Below are 17898 nucleotides of genomic sequence, written 5' to 3' on the forward strand. Positions count from 1 at the left end.
GGCGCACTCACACTAGGCCATCCATACTGTGCCTGGGCCTGTTTGAGCCTAAAGTCCGGTACGTTTGGCCAGTGTGAGTGCATTCGTTCCATGCTTGGGTACGGCACGCTTCAAAGTCCCAGCATGGAAGGACAAGGTGGGCCTTGGCACAGCACAGATGCAAATGAAGGAGCACAACCGCAGAAATGTGACATAACCTGAAGTAACAACCAAAGGACCCGCCTCAGAGCGCAGAGAGCACACCAGGCAGCAGCTGCATGATAAAGACAGCTGGATTTTTTCTAGAAAGATAGAGAGAACTATGTATTTTGTTTCATTGCATTTCAAGAAGTTACAAAGATTTTATCAGAGCAGAAGAATTTAACTTCACAAAGCTCCACTACGACCGTGTTCTAATGGATCCCAGTCCTGTCCACATTTCTGACCAGTTTCTAGACGCCCCCTATCACAAACCTTTACTGTGAGATGCCACATCTATCAGAGCAGAATTTCCAGCTTTAGCTATGTTTGCTAAAGTTCACCTTGCTAAACCAGCTTAACTACATTATCTATGTAGCTAGCATAGCTATAAAGCTATGCTCTGTCACTGATTTCCAGCTTTATGCACATCCTGTCTCTCAGATTAAGGCCCAAAAAAATGAATAAATGAATAAAACAACAGATCTACCAAACATGTTTACTCAATGCTACATCTCAAATCTCTTAAAACAGCCATCTGAGAAGTATGTTCTGTATGTTGTCCTCTATTGATATAGATGACTATGTCCAGCATTGCATCATAAGCTCATTCATATTCATATTCAGGTTATTATGGAGTACTCCAGTGCATATCAGCCAGCTGGGTTGTTTTCTAATAGCCCTCAGGTTGGGGTGCTAATGGCACCTTGACTAGATTAGCGCCACTAAGAGCTCCACATCACAGACAAACTGCAGCTTTAAGGCCTCTGGTGGATGCTGAGCGCGTGAGTGTGTTTGTTCCAATAATCACTGCATGTCTTATTTACATTGCTGTGAGATTCACATGAAAAGAATAGCGGCAAGATCTCAAACTGGTTTATAAATGGGGTGAATGTTATCAGTCAAGCTGATTCTACAAGTTGTTTTACACGAACCACAGGAACTGGCTCCAGCCAGCTGCAAGCCAAGAGAAGAGCCATTTAAAAGCCAAGAGACAGGCTCTTAATACTGATCTGAGTCAAATGATCTACATCTCTTTAAAGGGACTGATTTCCCATCACAACAAGAAAAGCTGGATGGACATACAAAGGGAGCACAAGAAAGTTGAGGGTTTAACATGCCAAACCGTGACAAACTGTGCTGAACCAAACCAGACCACTGTATCTGAGTGCTGTCTGACTCTGCTCCTCCAGGCTTTAGATGGAGACTTTTAATTTTATTCGGCCACTTTTTCTGTGAGACATTTTAACATTCTGCCTGAATGTGTCCCAACTCAAAAGTATCTCAAATTGTTCTGTTCCTGCAACAGTCCAAAACTGGTGTTTGATAGTGCTTCTCTATGCAGAAATCAGTTATCAGGCAATATAGCTACACAGAGAGTAATACAAAACATATTCAAGAGCTGCCCAGCTTCTGTTAAAAATATACAACTTGGACAGTGACCATTGATTATGAAAGGATGTTAATTGTGTCTCAGAAGGTCCTCTTTTACAAGATCTTGTCTTGAATGAGAGATGTAAAATTCTTTTACCACTTATGAGATTTGCTTGATTTATGAGCTCTTATGAAACTAATTTGGCGCCACATAATTATCATCCTCTCAACCAGAAGGCTTTGCTTGGTCAATGTCATATTCAGTTCAGTTTGCAGGATTGTTAGTGACATAAACACACAGCAGAGAGAAAACATGGCAGTTGTATGTGAAATGCAGAGAGAAAGAGAGACCAGATTTGAAGACGGGGGAAGTCTTCCATCAGGAAAATTGTCTTCATCTTTTTTCCTTTCCCTCCCTTGGCCAATGCCTCTTTTGTGACACACTGTTCTGCTGACACAACGCATCCTCTCTTCTATCACTAAAATCTACGACATATTGAGTGAAGCAGCACAGTCAAGGCTTGAACTTAATTCACGCTGAGGGTGGTGAAATATTTTCTTATGTCGTGACCAGTTAAATGGCATCCATTGTTGCACTGTTTAGAACAGATTCCAAAAACTTCCCTTAAGGAAAATGTGCTGATAAAAATAAAATTGAAATTTGTAATGTGACGCGGAAAGATTGCACACTTTTTCGAGGGAGCAGTATGAAATGATAGCTGTCTGATGTCTGCTTCTTTGGTCAGTTGCAGTGCTGTGATTAAAGCTTGCTGCAGTGTCCTGGATGTCAAAGATGGCGGATACAAGCCAGACACAAAGCCTGACAAATATAAAATATATACTGGAGGAGAGCAGAATCATATTTATATCTTTCCCAGCACTGGATTGAGTGCATGTGGGTGTGTCTGTATGTGAAAGCAAAGGAGAGAGTCAGTGGAACAGAAACATAGGCGGAGAGAGAGGGCTGTGTACTATGGTAGCTATGCTGATTAAAAATGGCACAGCACAGCAGAAATCTGTTGTCACTTTGACACTAATGCATGCAGCAAGTACCGCTGCACACAAAGATTCACATTTAAACTACAGTCATGTTTTAGCTGCGCCTACCACCTATTCAGATTACAACTATAACCTCTCTGCTCATTAACTCAGATGTTGATCTGATATCAGAGCAGCACTTGTTTTGAATCCAGGAAAAGCCCTGCATGGTGAGGAGAGAGAGAGAGAGACAGAGAGAAAGCAAGAGAGGAGGCTCATATCATGGGTTTCCTCCCACACCGATCATAACGTCCTCTCCCACATCACATGACGCAAATGACTGTGATTAAACCTAATTGAATATAGGAATGAATGGTGCCTGTATAATGCCACAGGAAAACGTTCTTGGCTCCCAGACTGGGTTAATCAAGAGCCATGTCTTCAGCTGGAGAAGAGAGCGAGGGGGTACTTCAGGGTGGAGGTAAACAGGCTTGAGGGGTGGGGGGGATTGAAGGAGATCAGTGACACTGACGTCTGCAGGAGATGGCCTCACTTTGTGAAAAGAATTCAGACACTAATTGAGATGTTTCTCATCTTTTGTTGTAAATAATGATCAACTGACAACAGAATAGAATAGACTTCAGTGTCTAGTGTTCTGTTTATAAGTTTTGTCTTTACAGGGTTCCTACATATAAAGGAAAAAAACAAATTTAAGACTTTTAAAGAGCTTTCTAAGACATGTACTGAGAGAAATTAATACAACTTTTTGCACAGAAAACAGTCAAAAATTAAAGGCCTGAGATTTCTCGGTATATCGGAACAGGGTTGATTTTATGAACCTTTATGAACCTTTATGAAATGTCAAATGGCATGGGACAAAATACCTTTTTTGGCCACAAACAACCAAAATTTGATGTTTTCTGGCATGTTATGCCTCTATTCTATCAAAATCCAGCATACTGATATTAATCGTCACACATTTTTGCAGATGTGTGGAGCTTAAAAAGCTCAATAGTGCTTTTTGTCAGAGAAAATCTTTTAAAATTAAAGTGGGCTCCAAGTATTATTAGGTGGAGCTGGTCCCCCAGATGTTAGAGAACTGGACTAGAGTTTTACAACAGGGCAGAGTTTATTCATTCGCAGTCAGATAAAATAAGAGAGGGGTCTGGGGATCCTCCCCCAGGAAATTTAGAACATTCAACGTTCAATTCCCCAAATTATGGAAAATTACGGAACAATTTGTCAAGGAAGATGACTTTTCAGGAATCTGCAGGAACCCTGCTTTAACTTGTGTGGGCAAATCCATATAAAATACATGGTACAGTATGTAAACAAGATGACATTAAAATATTTACAATAAAAAAAAATCAAATCTTAGCAAGTGCATTTGTTCGATTTCTAGTCTAACATCTCTTTTCAAGAAATCTGCAATATATTAATTCTTTCATTGCTTGTAATATATTATCTGCTATTGCAACAAGCCAAATGTACTTGTTGAGTATCTTGCAAATTAGTAGTTTTATCTCTTTTTGAAGCACTCAACGAGTAAAATTTGCTTGCTGCATTGGCAGATATATGTTTTCTAATTATTACCAGCAACATGGGTCTCATTTCTTGCTTTTTATACATTGAGATAAGATGTTTATCTAGACTTTTCAGGCGAATGTGGCTTACTGCAAGTTTAATGAGATCATTTGACTGGAATAAGATAAACAGACACAACAGAGCTACACAAAGGAGAGCACCAGGTGTTTATGGTGATATAGAATAGATGTTTAATAAATCCAATGTGATGAGTGCAGTATGAGGGCAGTGGTTGGCTTTAAGTGTCCTCTCTCATTGATTTGTATGTTGTTTTGAATATAAGAATAATATGCATTAGCATTTTGCTTCCCATTGAAGCGCTTGCTATAATTAAAACAGGCATTTATTAAGCAGAAGAGTTTTACATTACATTGTATGGATAAGATCTTATTGTAAACAAACTTGAAACAACACAAAGAACACCACTCCCACAGGCTTACCGGAGGAGCTCACTATCAAACAATGTATTCTCCATTAACACAGATAGCTATTGTATGATAAGTCAAGTATCAGATGCAGCCAACAGTAAACAGTGCAGTTAATAATGATCCTGACTACAGTCTGTGCACATAATTTCATTGTTTATCTTTCACCAGCCTGACGCCTGTTTGTTATCCTGACGCAGTCTCCCTACCAGCCACGCCAAGCCCTCCTCTTTCTGGATTAAATTATGTATTCCAGCAGCCCTCGCCACACCAACAGCATGACAAAGTGCCTGGCACTTTGCTGTCTATTTGTTTCTCGCATGGATAGAGCAACCTCTTATAGGGTCATCAATATAATTCTCACTTATTCTTGTAAGTTTTCTGAAAGAGAAAATGGCAGGTTACTTTTAAAACAAATCCTGGCATGTCTGTATATTTCTCTACAGTTATTAAACGTTAAAAAAGGTTTTCATTGACTCACCCTGACGATATAAGAAGCCCCTGGTCCGGCAATCTTCTTGTCAGGATGAAGCCACCCTTGAGAGGGTTTGTGGATGAAGCTACCCTTCTGGCTGAAGTCCTCTCCCCCAAGCCACATGCCCTCCACCCTTGTCCTGCGGTTCATTCCAGACCTGGAGCTACTGGGTCCCCCTGGGCTCGCCATGGCCTCAGTGGCCCCAAATCCATGCCCTCCTGGATTGGCAGAGTTCGCTGCTGCGACTGCCCTCTGCCCCCGGATGGCCTGCAAGGAACAAGGGGTGACACACACAGGGTCACAGGAGTTAAGCACTGCCGCCAGGCTGGCCACAGGGCCACTGGCCGAGGTCACACCACTGGGCCTGTGTGATGATGAGGAAAGAGAACTCTGAGAAGGAGCTGCTGCTGCCTTCCCCGAGTCCTTGCTAGAGCTGGAGCTGGAGCTGGAGTTGGATGGGCTCCGACTGAGCAGCGAGTTGGAGAACTTCCACTGGGGCATCTTTGGGATGAGCATGCAGAAAGTAGTGGCGGCATCCTGCTCCCCATCCAGGCAGGGGGAGTCAGCCAGAGCTGCAGCCCCGGCAGAGGAGGAGGATCTGGTATTGGGATCCAAAGGAGGCAGAGGGAGATTGGGGGTGGAGGAAGGGACCACCGGCGTGGCAACAACTTTGCCACTCATGGCTAAGCTCTGCATCAGGTCGTCGGAGGAGGTTACAGACTCGTTGCGGAAGCGGTCATACTTTGGCTTAAGGAGCATGCCCGGAGGAGCCGTTAGAAGCAGGAGCTGAGAGGGGGGATGACTGCCAGAGGATGAGGAGGGGGAAAAGGGAAAAGGGGGGGAAGGGGAGGGAAGGGGGAGAGGTGTAATGGGAATAAAGGGGAGAAAACTAGAGAGGAAATCTTCCAGATGAAGTCCTATATCCTTGTCAAGTGAACGCTCCTCTCCTGCTCACACACACGCACACACACTGTCCCACACTCATGCCACGCTCCACTCTGTCTGAGCCGGCCTGCTTCCTTTTGCTGCATGAGGCTGGCTCGCTCATCTGCTCCCTCTCTCTCTCTCTCTCTCTCTCTCTCTCTCTTCTGGATGATGTCATTGGGTCTATTAGCCCTGCCCTGCCCAGCTGCTCTCATACTGTATTAGCTAAAACACATCTGCCTGAACCACCCTGACTCTGACACTCACACTTTCACATCAAGAACCAAGATATTTTTGAACCAAGAATATTCTGCAATTAATTTTGCTGAGTCAGCATGAATCAACACTGCTTTCATTCTATTAACATAAAATGCTAAGGCCCAAGAGACATCATATAAAATGCAACATAATAATTTCCTCTTGCTCTTTTATATTGCTAATATAAAGAAAGAAAATGACATCAAAAACTGAATGTTTCTCCACGATCAACCCTTACACAAAAAAGCTGTCAGTAATGGCATTTGACATGCGATACAACTATATATAATCCTCCCAAGTAATGAACTGATTTTAGGTACATGATCATGAAACCATTACAGACACACTGTGTAGTGCTGAGAGTATCACAAAATGTGTTTCTCCCCACAAATCATATGTATTCTTTTGTATTAATAAATTCGATATGTATATTTTTTTTATTTCTATGCCTTTAATAGGCATTAGGATTGCTATGAGGAGTTGAGAGCATGTATCACAGAATCTCTTCCAACACATAAAATAAACTAACCATGCAAAGCAGATGCATTTGCAAAACTCCATGTCTGTCATCAAGCTCCAATCTGCAATGATTGTGTCAGACCTGAAAACAGTTCAGATAATTGTCATTTGAGGGGACCAATGCAGAAACTACTGGTGGTGTTCAGTCGTACTGGGAGCCAACAGCAATGGTTGCCACCAGTGTAGCAACTACCTCTGATGTAGCTTTAGTACAGCTGCAGTTTAAGCAGAGCTGGACCACATTACATTATTGAAATAACGAGCAAAGAAACTACACTAAAAGCTTTTCATGACAGAAAGGTGTTTTCGCTCTTCTGCTGACCTGCCTCAGTATGAATTTGCGAGAGTTACGGGTGGGGTTTATTTGTACTGTAAGCCGATGTGGCTGCTGTTGTAGCAGTTAGCCCAGATGTAGCTGCAACTACAGTTTTATCAAAACTGTACCACATTTCTTATCAAAACAAGAGCAAAGAGCCACACTGAAAGTAGTTCTTGATGGAAAAGATGTTTTTTGCTCTTCCTTAGACCTGTTGCAGCAGGAGTTTGGGATTGTTACAGGTGGGGTTAAGTTGTACTATAAGCTGCTACCACAGCTGCAGAAGAGTGGCAGTTTAATCAGACTTTGACCAAATGTCTCTTTTAAAACAAGAGCAAAGAGCCACACTGACAGCTCCTCTTGGCAGAGAATATGTTTTTGCACGTCTCAATAGGCTTCAGCATAAATTTTAGCCACTGACAGGCTCCACCGTGCACAAGCTACAGCCCGTAGCTTAGATTAGTACTTAGATTAGTACTAGAGCTGCCCATATCTACTACCTCATTTTGTCCTGAATGTAACAGACAAAACATTCATCCAATCACAGAATTTTTTTTGAAAAGTCCTGCCCTTCCCAAACGCTTTGTATGGGAGCAGGTTTCCCAGATGAATGTGAAATCCATGCAGTGGGGATTTGAAACAGTCTATCTGAAGTGTCAGGTTAAGAATGAAATGGTGAAATTAGCTTTGACTCTGTCCCAGCTGCCAATTTTTAGCCATCTTTGTCACAGTGTGCAATAACTCACCATGATACAAACGATCATATATAGACAATCATAACTGTCAAAATTTATTACAATTAATAATAAACATTACCTAATGTTAGCATGCTTTCTCGTTCTGCATGTGAACATTGTACTCTATAAGGTGAAAGCATGTGGGTAAAATGTTTCTTTCACACCAACTTTGATTAACATACATGATATTAGCTACTGTCAGATTAACTGGTGCCTTTAGCAGTCAAAAAAAAGCTTTTTGGAATTATTTTCTGTTAAGGAGGGGCATGTTGAAAGCAAGGTAAAGTGTAAAGCAGTAGTTTTCAAATGTTTTGACCAATGTGCACACAATCAAGCCAAAATCTCAACATTCATATCAATGCAGAATAGCATCTTTGACACATGTTACATCTTACTTGGTGTATAGTTGTAGCAATAATGTATTGTTAAACAAATTCCCACAGCACACCGTTTAGGAACTACTGGTGTTAAGCATAAAAAACAGCAGAAATGTGTAGAGGAGTTAAAGAATGTATTCTTTTTTTTATTAAAGGCATCTCATATTGTTATTGCAATGTTTTAAAATGCAGTTGTGTATTTTTGTCATATTTAGTAGGCCTATTCTTTTATGTATTTTACCCATCATTGTTTTAAATCATTTTAAAAATTAACATCAGCTACTATCATGGTATAAAGAGTATTCTTCACTAACTGGAAGCTCAAAATTAATACTTTAATAATGCGCTTGACATTAAAACTTATTGCTACTGTTTTTCTTTTATTGGAATACTTTAAAAGCAGCGCTGATTTAAAAAGGAATGATAAACATCAGATAAGGCAAGTCTAACCAAAGCAATGTGACTTAGTGCATTTGAGTGATTGCATACTCGATTTGTCTTGGTAATACAAAAAAAAAACAAAACAAAACAAAACAAAACAAAAAACAAAACAAAACAAAACAAACAAACAAAAAAAAACAATGCACACAAATTCATTTGGGACTTCACCTCTTAAAAACATCCACCCAATCCCATCTGTCTGAATTCTCCTCCCAACTCCCCTCCCATCCATCTCCCCAGAGAGCAATCAGCCATTTCAGCACCATGCTTTTAGCTCCTCGCTCGCACCATAACCTCAGTCCAGTCCAACCCTTTCAGCTTAAAGAAAAAAATCATCTCCTCATGAAACACTAAGGCAATTTAAGGTATGCAGCATCAGAATTTTTACAGTCAAACAGAAGTATACTTTTTTGTTTTGTCACATATTTACACAAGCAGCACCAATGTGAATTCTTTAAATGAGAGCTGATATCTTTTGTCATGTCGGGGTTTTCTTCACTTTCTTCACAAAGGGGAGAAATTGAATCAAGATAACTAACATGAATTAAAAAAAAATACTCATTATATCTATAGAGATTATTACGCTTGACAAAATGAGGCAAAAACATTAACAAATGACCTAAAACCCATAGTGTTCAAAAACAAGCTTCTGCCAACACAAATTTAAGCAATGTTTAAATTGATTGGGAAATAGCGCAAAAGTCAGGGTCATCTGGCTAAAAGGAGGCTAATCAATTGACTATAACGCCACCTACACAGACAAGAGACTCATTCAGTTCCAGTTAAGAACTTAAATTCAGTCAAGAAAGTTAGTAATAATTGTTACATATCCAATAAAGAGAACAATTGAGCGCAAAAAAATATTCATTCAGCATACTGTTCAAAATATGCTTAACAAAGATATCTGCTGGAGCAGCATTTCTATGATAAAAGATATCTAGAAAGAAACCAGATGCAGGAAGCTTACCTCTATGTTAGGCCCTAGGGTAAAGAAAGGGATGAAGTAGGACCAAGTCTAGTGAACTTCCAATGACTGTTATCAAAGTAAAATGATATCTTCATCTGTCATGGTACAAAAGAGCTGTTGGCTTTTTCAGTAATCAGGTGACCTTACCACAACCACATTCACTGAAAAACCTGCACACGCAAACAAGCTATGAGAAAGAGCATGTCAAGACTGAAACTGGCATCCCACCTTCCTCCAAACAGCCAATCACATCTTGTTTGGGCCACAGAGTGAAAAAGTTACTGATAAACCAGACAGAATCAATGCATGTTGACAAATGTACAAGCAGCTGACTATTTTAGTATGCACTGTCCTTTTGTTGATTCAAAGCAAATATTCTGAAACAGCACACTGTTTGGAAGCATAACAAACCTAGACCTGTTATTAGTGTAAATTCAGTGCAAATACATTTTAATGAGAAAACACAATAGCAACCATTTGGATGGTGCTATATTTAATTTCCATTAATAACAGATTATTAGTCAGATGAATTCGATATTACTTTCTAGTTTGGTCACCTAACTTTTATTTTCTGTAAGTGAAAAGTTAAGATTAGCCTCCTGTCTTTTGTAGTTTGCATGTTCAAGTGGAACAAATCCTGCTGTGAATACACCACCACTCATTAGCAGCCATTACCCTGACAGCAGTGATAACAACTAAGAACAACACAGGTTGTTACAACGCAGAAACCTCTAACTGTGTCCTATTGTAAGGTTAACATGTATAGAGAAAGGTTATGTCAAGTGTGAATCATTGGCTAAAGAAAGTTATGTATCTGTTTAAGGCCTGCAGGGAAAAAAAATGAGTGATGCATTGATCCACATATGGAAAATAATTGGTAATTAGTAAAATACCCAGAAATAAAAAAATTGAAGTACTGTAAAAATATGTGAATAACAGTCGTAAAACAGATATTTATCAAATCATACGGTCTTTAGATACAACGTAATTTACTTTTTGGATTAGAACTGAAGTAGCAAGCAGCAACAGGGGGCATACAACAGCATGAAAGAGATTTAAGTTTATGTGACTATTGTTAATGTATTCTTGTCCATTTGGTTTGATAGCTACAGTTTAAACTTATAGTTGGCTTTAGGCTTTAAACTAAACACGGTTCCTACGTGTAGACAGACTTATTTAACATTAACATATATGTTTATGTTTGTATGCCATCTATTCTGTTTGTTTCGGCGTTTAATGCTAAGTTTCTTACAATGCCTTGGGTTCATAAGTAACTTTAAAAGATTCAAAGTGCATAATTATACTCTCTGTCAATATATCATCAAAAACTTACATGCTCCAGAATAATCGATATGGCCCTAGGTTTATATTCAAGTTGTTCACTTCTTACATACTACGTGGGTGCTGCAGCTGCAGAGAAGGATGAAGAGCATTTCTCGGTCAACAAAACGGATCCCGGCAACGGACCAGAAACTTTTCCAAATACATCAATTATCCGTCGTTTAAATACGTAGGCACACTTTAACCAAATCAAACCGTTAGAAATTTACCGAGTGTGTGTTTTAAAAGTGTACAGGGGAAAAATCAAACCCTCTGTTGAAAAGCAGTCTAGCCCGTTGAAAATGTATCTCAAATACGCCGAGTGCTTCATCTTTCAAAACATAGACAATCTAAGTAGACGGGAAGTCCCATAGACTGTAGACAGAAGTCCGCGTGCTGCTCCCTTGACCAATCCGATGAGAGCAAGGAACCGTTGATGTTTGAATTCGTTCCATGAAAACAGCGGCAGATGACAGCAGCAGCTTGTCGGGCTCGCCAAAATTGCCAATTATCGAGAAAGCCAGCAACTTTTCATTTCCTAAAAAGCTCTCTAGACTTCGGCGGTAACATTTATCAACAGTTGAAAATGTCTAAAAAACAAATTTTCTATTCTGACAAGTACAACGACGAGGAGTTCGAGTACAGGTATGAGTTTTCAAAGACGTTATTTTGAAGCCGAACGTTAACGTTGGTTAGCTTAACGTAACTCATATTAGCTTAAAAGGTCAACGCTAACATCGGCTGCCAGTTTCAGTGCGATTTTGTTTGTGCAACGTGAGTGAAAGACGATTAAGTTACTCAATATCATGTCAACATTATCTCTGGATTTCAAAACTAGCGCCAGCTAACAACTACCAGTCAAAACAACATAGCTAAAAGGCAAACTTCTCAGTGTTTTCTGTGGAAGTTATGTCTTAAATGTTTTGATTTTGATAGTGATGCATCATTGACCTTAACATAAGGCCAAACATTGTATTTTGAGTGTCATGGAGTTGCCTCTTTTTCAGTAAACATTAAATAGCGGCAGGGCTGTTTATTCGTATATGTTTCTGGGCCCTACTGAGTCAGTTGTAACGTCTGTTTTTACCTTCCTGTAGGCATGTCGTGCTTCCAAAGCAGCTGTCCAAATTGGTGCCCTCCTCCCACCTGATGACGGAGGAAGAGTGGAGGGGTCTTGGGGTGCAGCAGAGCCAGGGCTGGGTTCACTACATGATACACAAACCGGGTGAGCATCCAGGATCCAAATTTATCCTAAAATTGTCTCAACACAAAACTCATAATCCCAGTCGTGCCCATAAAGAGCTGCCAATCACTGAAATCATCATTCTCTTAATATCTATGGTGCGATTATCTGTCGCCTAACCTTGCAAAGCAGATGGATACGCCCATTTCCGTGTTTCTCACTGCTGAAACAAATCCATCTGGTGTGCCAGGTTATCTGTTGCCATTATATTTACAAGATATGGTTAGAATCTATACTTCTATCCTTTGCCAAATTTCATTGTAATATAAAGCAAAATTATGGTTTCAGCTGTCTTCATTATTGAAACCAAATGAATACTGCCACATTCATAGTAAATTCCCTTTGTTTTACTCTAATGCTACTGATATGTTTTAACTTACAGCAAGTTCTCCTTTGTTTTACTCTCCAGAGCCGCACATACTGCTTTTCAGAAGACCACTCCCTAAGGAGTAAAGGAGAACCATCTGTAAATCACCTGCTAGTGTTTTTGCTGATTTGGAAACTACATCTCTTCAACATACATTTTTATATGTGTTCTGAAGTATTGTTTAGAAAACATTGTTTTATTGTGTATATCTGTCTGTACTATCTTCCTCAATTTTTAGAGGTAAAGAGAGGCTTATGGCCTGATTTCACTGTGATTGGTAACCTTAAAGATCGTTTGAAGGTGAAAGTGAATCTGTCAGTTACACAATTTCATGCAATTTATTCTAAGTATTTTCTTTGATGCCATATTGTTATGATTGGCATATTTACCGATTGGCCATGCAGGCATATGGTTGTATTTTCTCAAGCCCATCAATTTTTAAAGGAAGTTTTCTGTGTTTTAAACATTTCCTGTTCTTTAAACCTGTCTGTAATATGTACTGTACATATTATTTGTAGATATTATGAATTTTGAATGTGAGTCGTGGTTGATTCAACCAGTTCTTTGTTACTGAAAGAAGAAATTAAAATGTACCATCTCATATTGATTGCTTTTGAATATTTTTTTCCACCAGATTACATGACTATGTTTGAGGATTGGAGGATGTTCACTCAGAGACATTGACCACTAGTGGAGTGATAAATTCAGAGTGTCTGATGCCCAGGGAGTATGCTGGTGCTCGAGCTTTGTGAACAATCACTTTCTCTGGACTGTAAGTCCCAGGACCTGGCTTCTTCACAGTATCTTTGGGTAAGTTGTGACGCCCCAGCATGGAAAACGCTGGCTGCCGGGTGAGATAAACATTTGGGTCCGTGCTGTTGTATCTGCAGGGCCCTGGTGTCTTGGCTAAATCCACAGATGGTCCCCCTGTGCTGTAATTAGCTGACATGGTGTAGCTTGCACTGGCTGGTTTGTTTGGGACCTGAGGGCCCATGAGTGGAGGGAGAGAGTACTTGTTAGGAGCTGGTACTGTGTCGATGCTCCTGTAGTGGGTACGGGCGCTCATAGTGTAGGATGGAGGTCTGCGTTGAAGGTTACATGGAGGGGCTTTCTCAGGACTGTACGCACCTGGACCTGGAGTCTGTAGGATCTCTTCTATGATGAACAGAAAACAGCAGAACATGACACAGAGCAAGTACCTCATTGTAATTGAGATTTTTCAGTTGTAACAGCTGACAGAGGGCGGGGAAGTAGTGTCAAAAACAAATGTGCACAATAACAAAGCTCTTACTATAACACTACTTTAAACTGATACATCCTGATGAAGAAAAACTCAGTAATTTCACCATTAAGAATGGGAACTTACTCTGAGCTTTCATTCTGCCCAACATTGAGTATGCAGGAGTGCCATCTCTTCCAAAACGAGTCAATTTTGCATCAACATGGTACTGAGGGCCAGGGCTGGAGTCAACATAATACACTGCAGGGAAATGATAAGTTTAGAATCATTAAATAAAACTTATCCTGTCAGTTGGCTGATTCTGAAATAAACTGGCTTGATGGATATAAGGTGGGAATTATTAGCTGTTGTCGCCCCCTTTTGGCTGTAACATGACAGTACATCACATAGGACACACATTTAGTGATCTAGTTTCTGTGGTATATTTGAGGAAACGGCATAACGGCAAAATGTAAAAAAATGTGCCCTTTTCTGCTGGTTTACACTAAATCAGGGGTTGTCAGACTTTTTGTGGCTAGGCACCGCTTACAGGGCAGAACTTTTTCCATGGAGCCCCACATAACCGTCATGTTGATCAAGTTAGCTGTCATTTGTACTCCTAGATGCTTTATTTAACCCCTTCAAACTTAATACAAGCTCTTGTCCAATTTAGTGTGGTTTTTGACTTTTTGCGATCCTTTGAGCAGCCAAGTAAGAAGCCCTCTGTGCTTTTCTGAAGTTGTGGTCAGGTTTACCATCCGTGTTTTCTGAAACTCTGCATGCTTTGATATCAGATGACGCTTGGCGGGCTTCATAGCTTGACATTAAAACACACAACACATTTTGGTCTTCCGTCGCTGTTCTCAGTAAAACCAAACTCCAGATAGCTGTCTTCATATTTTCTCAGTTTAGCTGGTTTGGGTCTAGCATCACTTGATGAAGTGGACGTGCTTAAATATTCATTCCTTGTTGCTAGCTGGACCTCCACACCAAATGCATCCTAAGCAAAATGACTGATGCGTGACGACTGATAGACTTACGTAATTTCTTACAATTATAACTGAGTTTGTATTGGTCCAAAGCTGACTGATGTGAGAGTGACTGGTTTAGTACGGTTGTTTTATGGTGCTGTGGTTAGGGCTGAACAATTTGGGAAAATAATATTGCGATTTGATATGTGATTATTCCTTAAGTTTCTCATGTGTTTTACCAACAAACACAAGCAAAAAATCATTCTATGTCATAACCAACACAATATTACATTTAGAAAAATAAAACTCTAATTGTGATGATTTTGACTCATATTGCAAAATGGATAGGAATTATTGTATTGAAGGGAATGATTTTTTTATGTCATGGTCATAGTTAATCAGAAAAATGTACAAACATGAAGAAAGTAGGATTGTTTTGTAGATTAATCTAAATAATGGGTTTTAAGTGTTTGCATGATACGTATAAAACCTATGCTGCAAAAAAAAAAGTTTTAAACTGGTATTTTGTCTTAAATTTCTGTGATTTGAAATTTGCAGCAGGCCATATTGCAATTTAATCTAATTTAAGATTTTTTTTTTCTTTTCACCCTTATTGGTTTTATATATCAATCAAAGTCAATAAATTCAGGCTTTTTAGACCAAAAAAATTCAAAGTCAGTGTCAAAGCAAAAACAATTCTCCAAAGTAATGCCAATTTAAAAAAGAAATATGTAAGGTAAGCCAAGTTACTGCATAAAAATGCACCCCTTTAAGTCAGTATTTAGTAGATGCACCTTTGGCTGCAATTATTGCATTGAGTCTGTGTGCAAAACTGCTCAAGCTCTAGCAACACACATTTTTGATTGGATTGATGTTTTGGTTAGACCCTGCCACTTCAAAACATTCACCTTGTTGTCTTTAAACCTGTATAGCTTTTTTTTGTATGCCTCTGGCCATTGTCTTGCTGGAGAATAAGGGTCAAACCATTTCTACCCCTTAGCCCTTCCCCCTTGGTTTTGCACGTTCATGTCAGGTGAAGGGGTATCCCAATTCTCTTTTGAATCAAGGGCTTGGGCTAAGGGCCAAGGGCCAAGGGCTACATAGCCCACTTGAAACCAACGGATGTAATGGGTTATAATTTCCCACCATGCACTGCATTCACTTGTCAAATGGCACAATAGCCTGTGAAGGAGGTGTATAAATGTAAATTTTCATCATTTATATATTATTATAGAAAATGAAACACTTGTTTTCTCATATATTCAATCTTTTGCTTCTGTATTTTTGGTATGTACATGTGTAAACCAGGGCTATTAACTGTATAGATATGTAGAGATGATCAACACAGAGATCCATACTATGAACGAGATGGCCAAAGCTTTGGTATCTCTGATGACGCACTGTTTATCGGTAATATGTGATGATGAACAGTAATCAAGCTGTGTCTCATTTGGTTTTCACCTGTACCCCTTACCACTCTGTTTCAAGGGGCAATGCGAAGGGGTAGACAAAGGGGAAGGGTAAAGGGGTAGAAATGGGACTGGCCCTTAATCTCCCAAGCAGCAGTGCTCTTACAGACTGAATTAGATTATCCTCCAGGATTTTCCTGTATTTTGCTGCATTCCTTTTGTTCTCTACCTTTACAAGCCTTCCAGGGCTGGCTGGTGAGAAGCGTTACCACAGCATGATGCTGCCACCACTATGCTTTTCACAGCGGGGATAGTGTGTTTGTGGTGATGTGCAGTGTTTGGTGTCCACCAAACATAGCGCCTTGTCTCATGGCCAGAAAGAACCATTTTGGTCTCATTAGATCTAAGAACTTTCTTCTGCTTGACCACAGAGTCACCCACACACCTTTTGGTAGACTCTAGTTTTAGATTTAATTTGATTTTTCTTCAACAGTGACTTTCTCTTGTATTTTTGTTTCCATCCCCTGGTATATACTTTTTAATAACCTTTTCTCTGAGTTGCTTGCAGTGTTCTTTTGTCTTCATGGTGTAATGGTAGCCAGGAATACTGATTAACCAGTGACTGGACCTTCCAGACAAAGGTGTCTTCATAGTACAATTACTTGAGACACATTCACTGCACTCAGGTGATCCCTATTTTACTAATTGTTAAACTACTAGCAACAATTGACTGGACCTGTGTTAAAGTAGGTCACTCACTTCATGTTTTAACAGTAACTGTGTAGCTTATAAAGTCTATAGAAAGAGATAAACAACTCACTGTTGTCACTCATCCTGCCATGAAAAGAATAAGCAGGGCTGGTTGGCTTAGTGAAGTCATGGCCAATAAATCCAATGGTGGAAGGAAGCCCATAGCGCCCAGGACCTGGGCCTAGAGAGCATAGAGAAAAGAGAAAGAACTGTACTAAACACATTCACATTACCTGCTGCTAGATATGATTCTTTTATACACCATAAATAACAATGTTGCTGGTATCAGCAGTACTTGTTCAGAAATCATGGCTTTTGTAAAAATGTGTTTTAACACTAGTATGTATTGTCCATTCATTTGTATACTGCTTCTGATTTTTATCCATCATGTTCACTGGCTAAAGCACACGGCCTACAACCTAAGGCAGCATTACATCAGCATACAAGTGTTCAGGTACATGTGAACACACAAAGCAAGAAAGAGCATATTTCACAGAAAACAGCGAGTCCTGGCAGGTCTGCACACTTAAAAGTCCTCTGCTCTACTCCAACTCAGGTTTTCCCTTTGAAATAAGGAAAACAACCAAGAGTAGACAGCTGGAACACAGCTTTTGATATTGATGCCTTAAGGTAGGGAAACGGGTTTATGCACATAAAAGTGATTTCAATAGATGAACCTACCTTTTTCCCTTCCTGCAATAGTGGGGTACTTTTTCTCCATTTGAGTTTTTGTAGAAGAGTTGGATCACAGCAAGTCTACAGAAATATTTTAACAGCATTTCAATCTTGACAAAAAAGCTGGAAACAAATAATGATAATCATTTCCTCATTTTTTTGCACCTATCTGCAGGTGATTCCCCTTTTCCACTAGGCAGGCCGCATGCTCAGTCCTCAGATGAGCATCAGAGGAGTTCCTCACTCCTTAATCCATGTCTTTCTCGATGGTGTTTTTTACCATATTATCCATCCTGGCTGAAGCATCACACCTGCCCTGGAGGACAGAGAAACCCAGAACCCTGGATGATCCAGAATCAATCCCTAATTTCCTCTGAAACAATTAGGTAACC

The 17898-nt window shown here is 39.8% G+C and overlaps 3 protein-coding genes across 7 annotated transcripts in view; 1 reads left to right on the forward strand and 2 right to left on the reverse strand.

Moving 5' to 3' along the window:
* The window catches only part of shc2 (SHC (Src homology 2 domain containing) transforming protein 2), a 30329-nt gene extending 19394 nt beyond the window's left edge, over positions 1-10935 (reverse strand). For 2 of the 5 annotated variants that reach the window (XM_041792288.1, XM_041792287.1), the window contains exon 1: positions 5020-7582. In XM_041792288.1, the coding sequence (XP_041648222.1) occupies positions 5020-5772 (753 nt within the window). In that variant the 5' untranslated portion in view covers positions 5773-7582. Of the gene's footprint in view, positions 1-5019; positions 7583-9552; positions 9951-10885 lie in introns of those variants that run through there. The other 3 variants (XM_041792286.1, XM_041792290.1, XM_041792289.1) reach the window with 3 other exon arrangements.
* Positions 10936-11301: 366 nt separating this feature from the next.
* On the forward strand, positions 11302-13083 carry cks2 (CDC28 protein kinase regulatory subunit 2). The gene is made up of 3 exons (XM_041791756.1): positions 11302-11517; positions 11970-12097; positions 12525-13083. The coding sequence occupies exons 1-3, from the start codon at positions 11342-11344 to the stop codon at positions 12566-12568; spliced, it is 348 nt and encodes a 115-aa protein (XP_041647690.1). The 5' UTR covers positions 11302-11341; the 3' UTR covers positions 12569-13083.
* Positions 13084-13149: 66 nt separating this feature from the next.
* odf3l2b (outer dense fiber of sperm tails 3-like 2b) lies at positions 13150-17552 on the reverse strand. The gene is made up of 4 exons (XM_041792249.1): positions 17513-17552; positions 16902-17012; positions 13849-13962; positions 13150-13637 (listed from the first exon to the last, which is right to left on the reverse strand). The coding sequence occupies exons 1-4, from the start codon at positions 17550-17552 to the stop codon at positions 13150-13152; spliced, it is 753 nt and encodes a 250-aa protein (XP_041648183.1).
* Between the last annotated feature and the right edge of the window lie 346 nt (positions 17553-17898).

The sequence above is a fragment of the Cheilinus undulatus genome, linkage group 7 (genome assembly GCF_018320785.1).
Source record: "Cheilinus undulatus linkage group 7, ASM1832078v1, whole genome shotgun sequence".
NCBI classification, from domain to species: domain Eukaryota; kingdom Metazoa; phylum Chordata; class Actinopteri; order Labriformes; family Labridae; genus Cheilinus; species Cheilinus undulatus.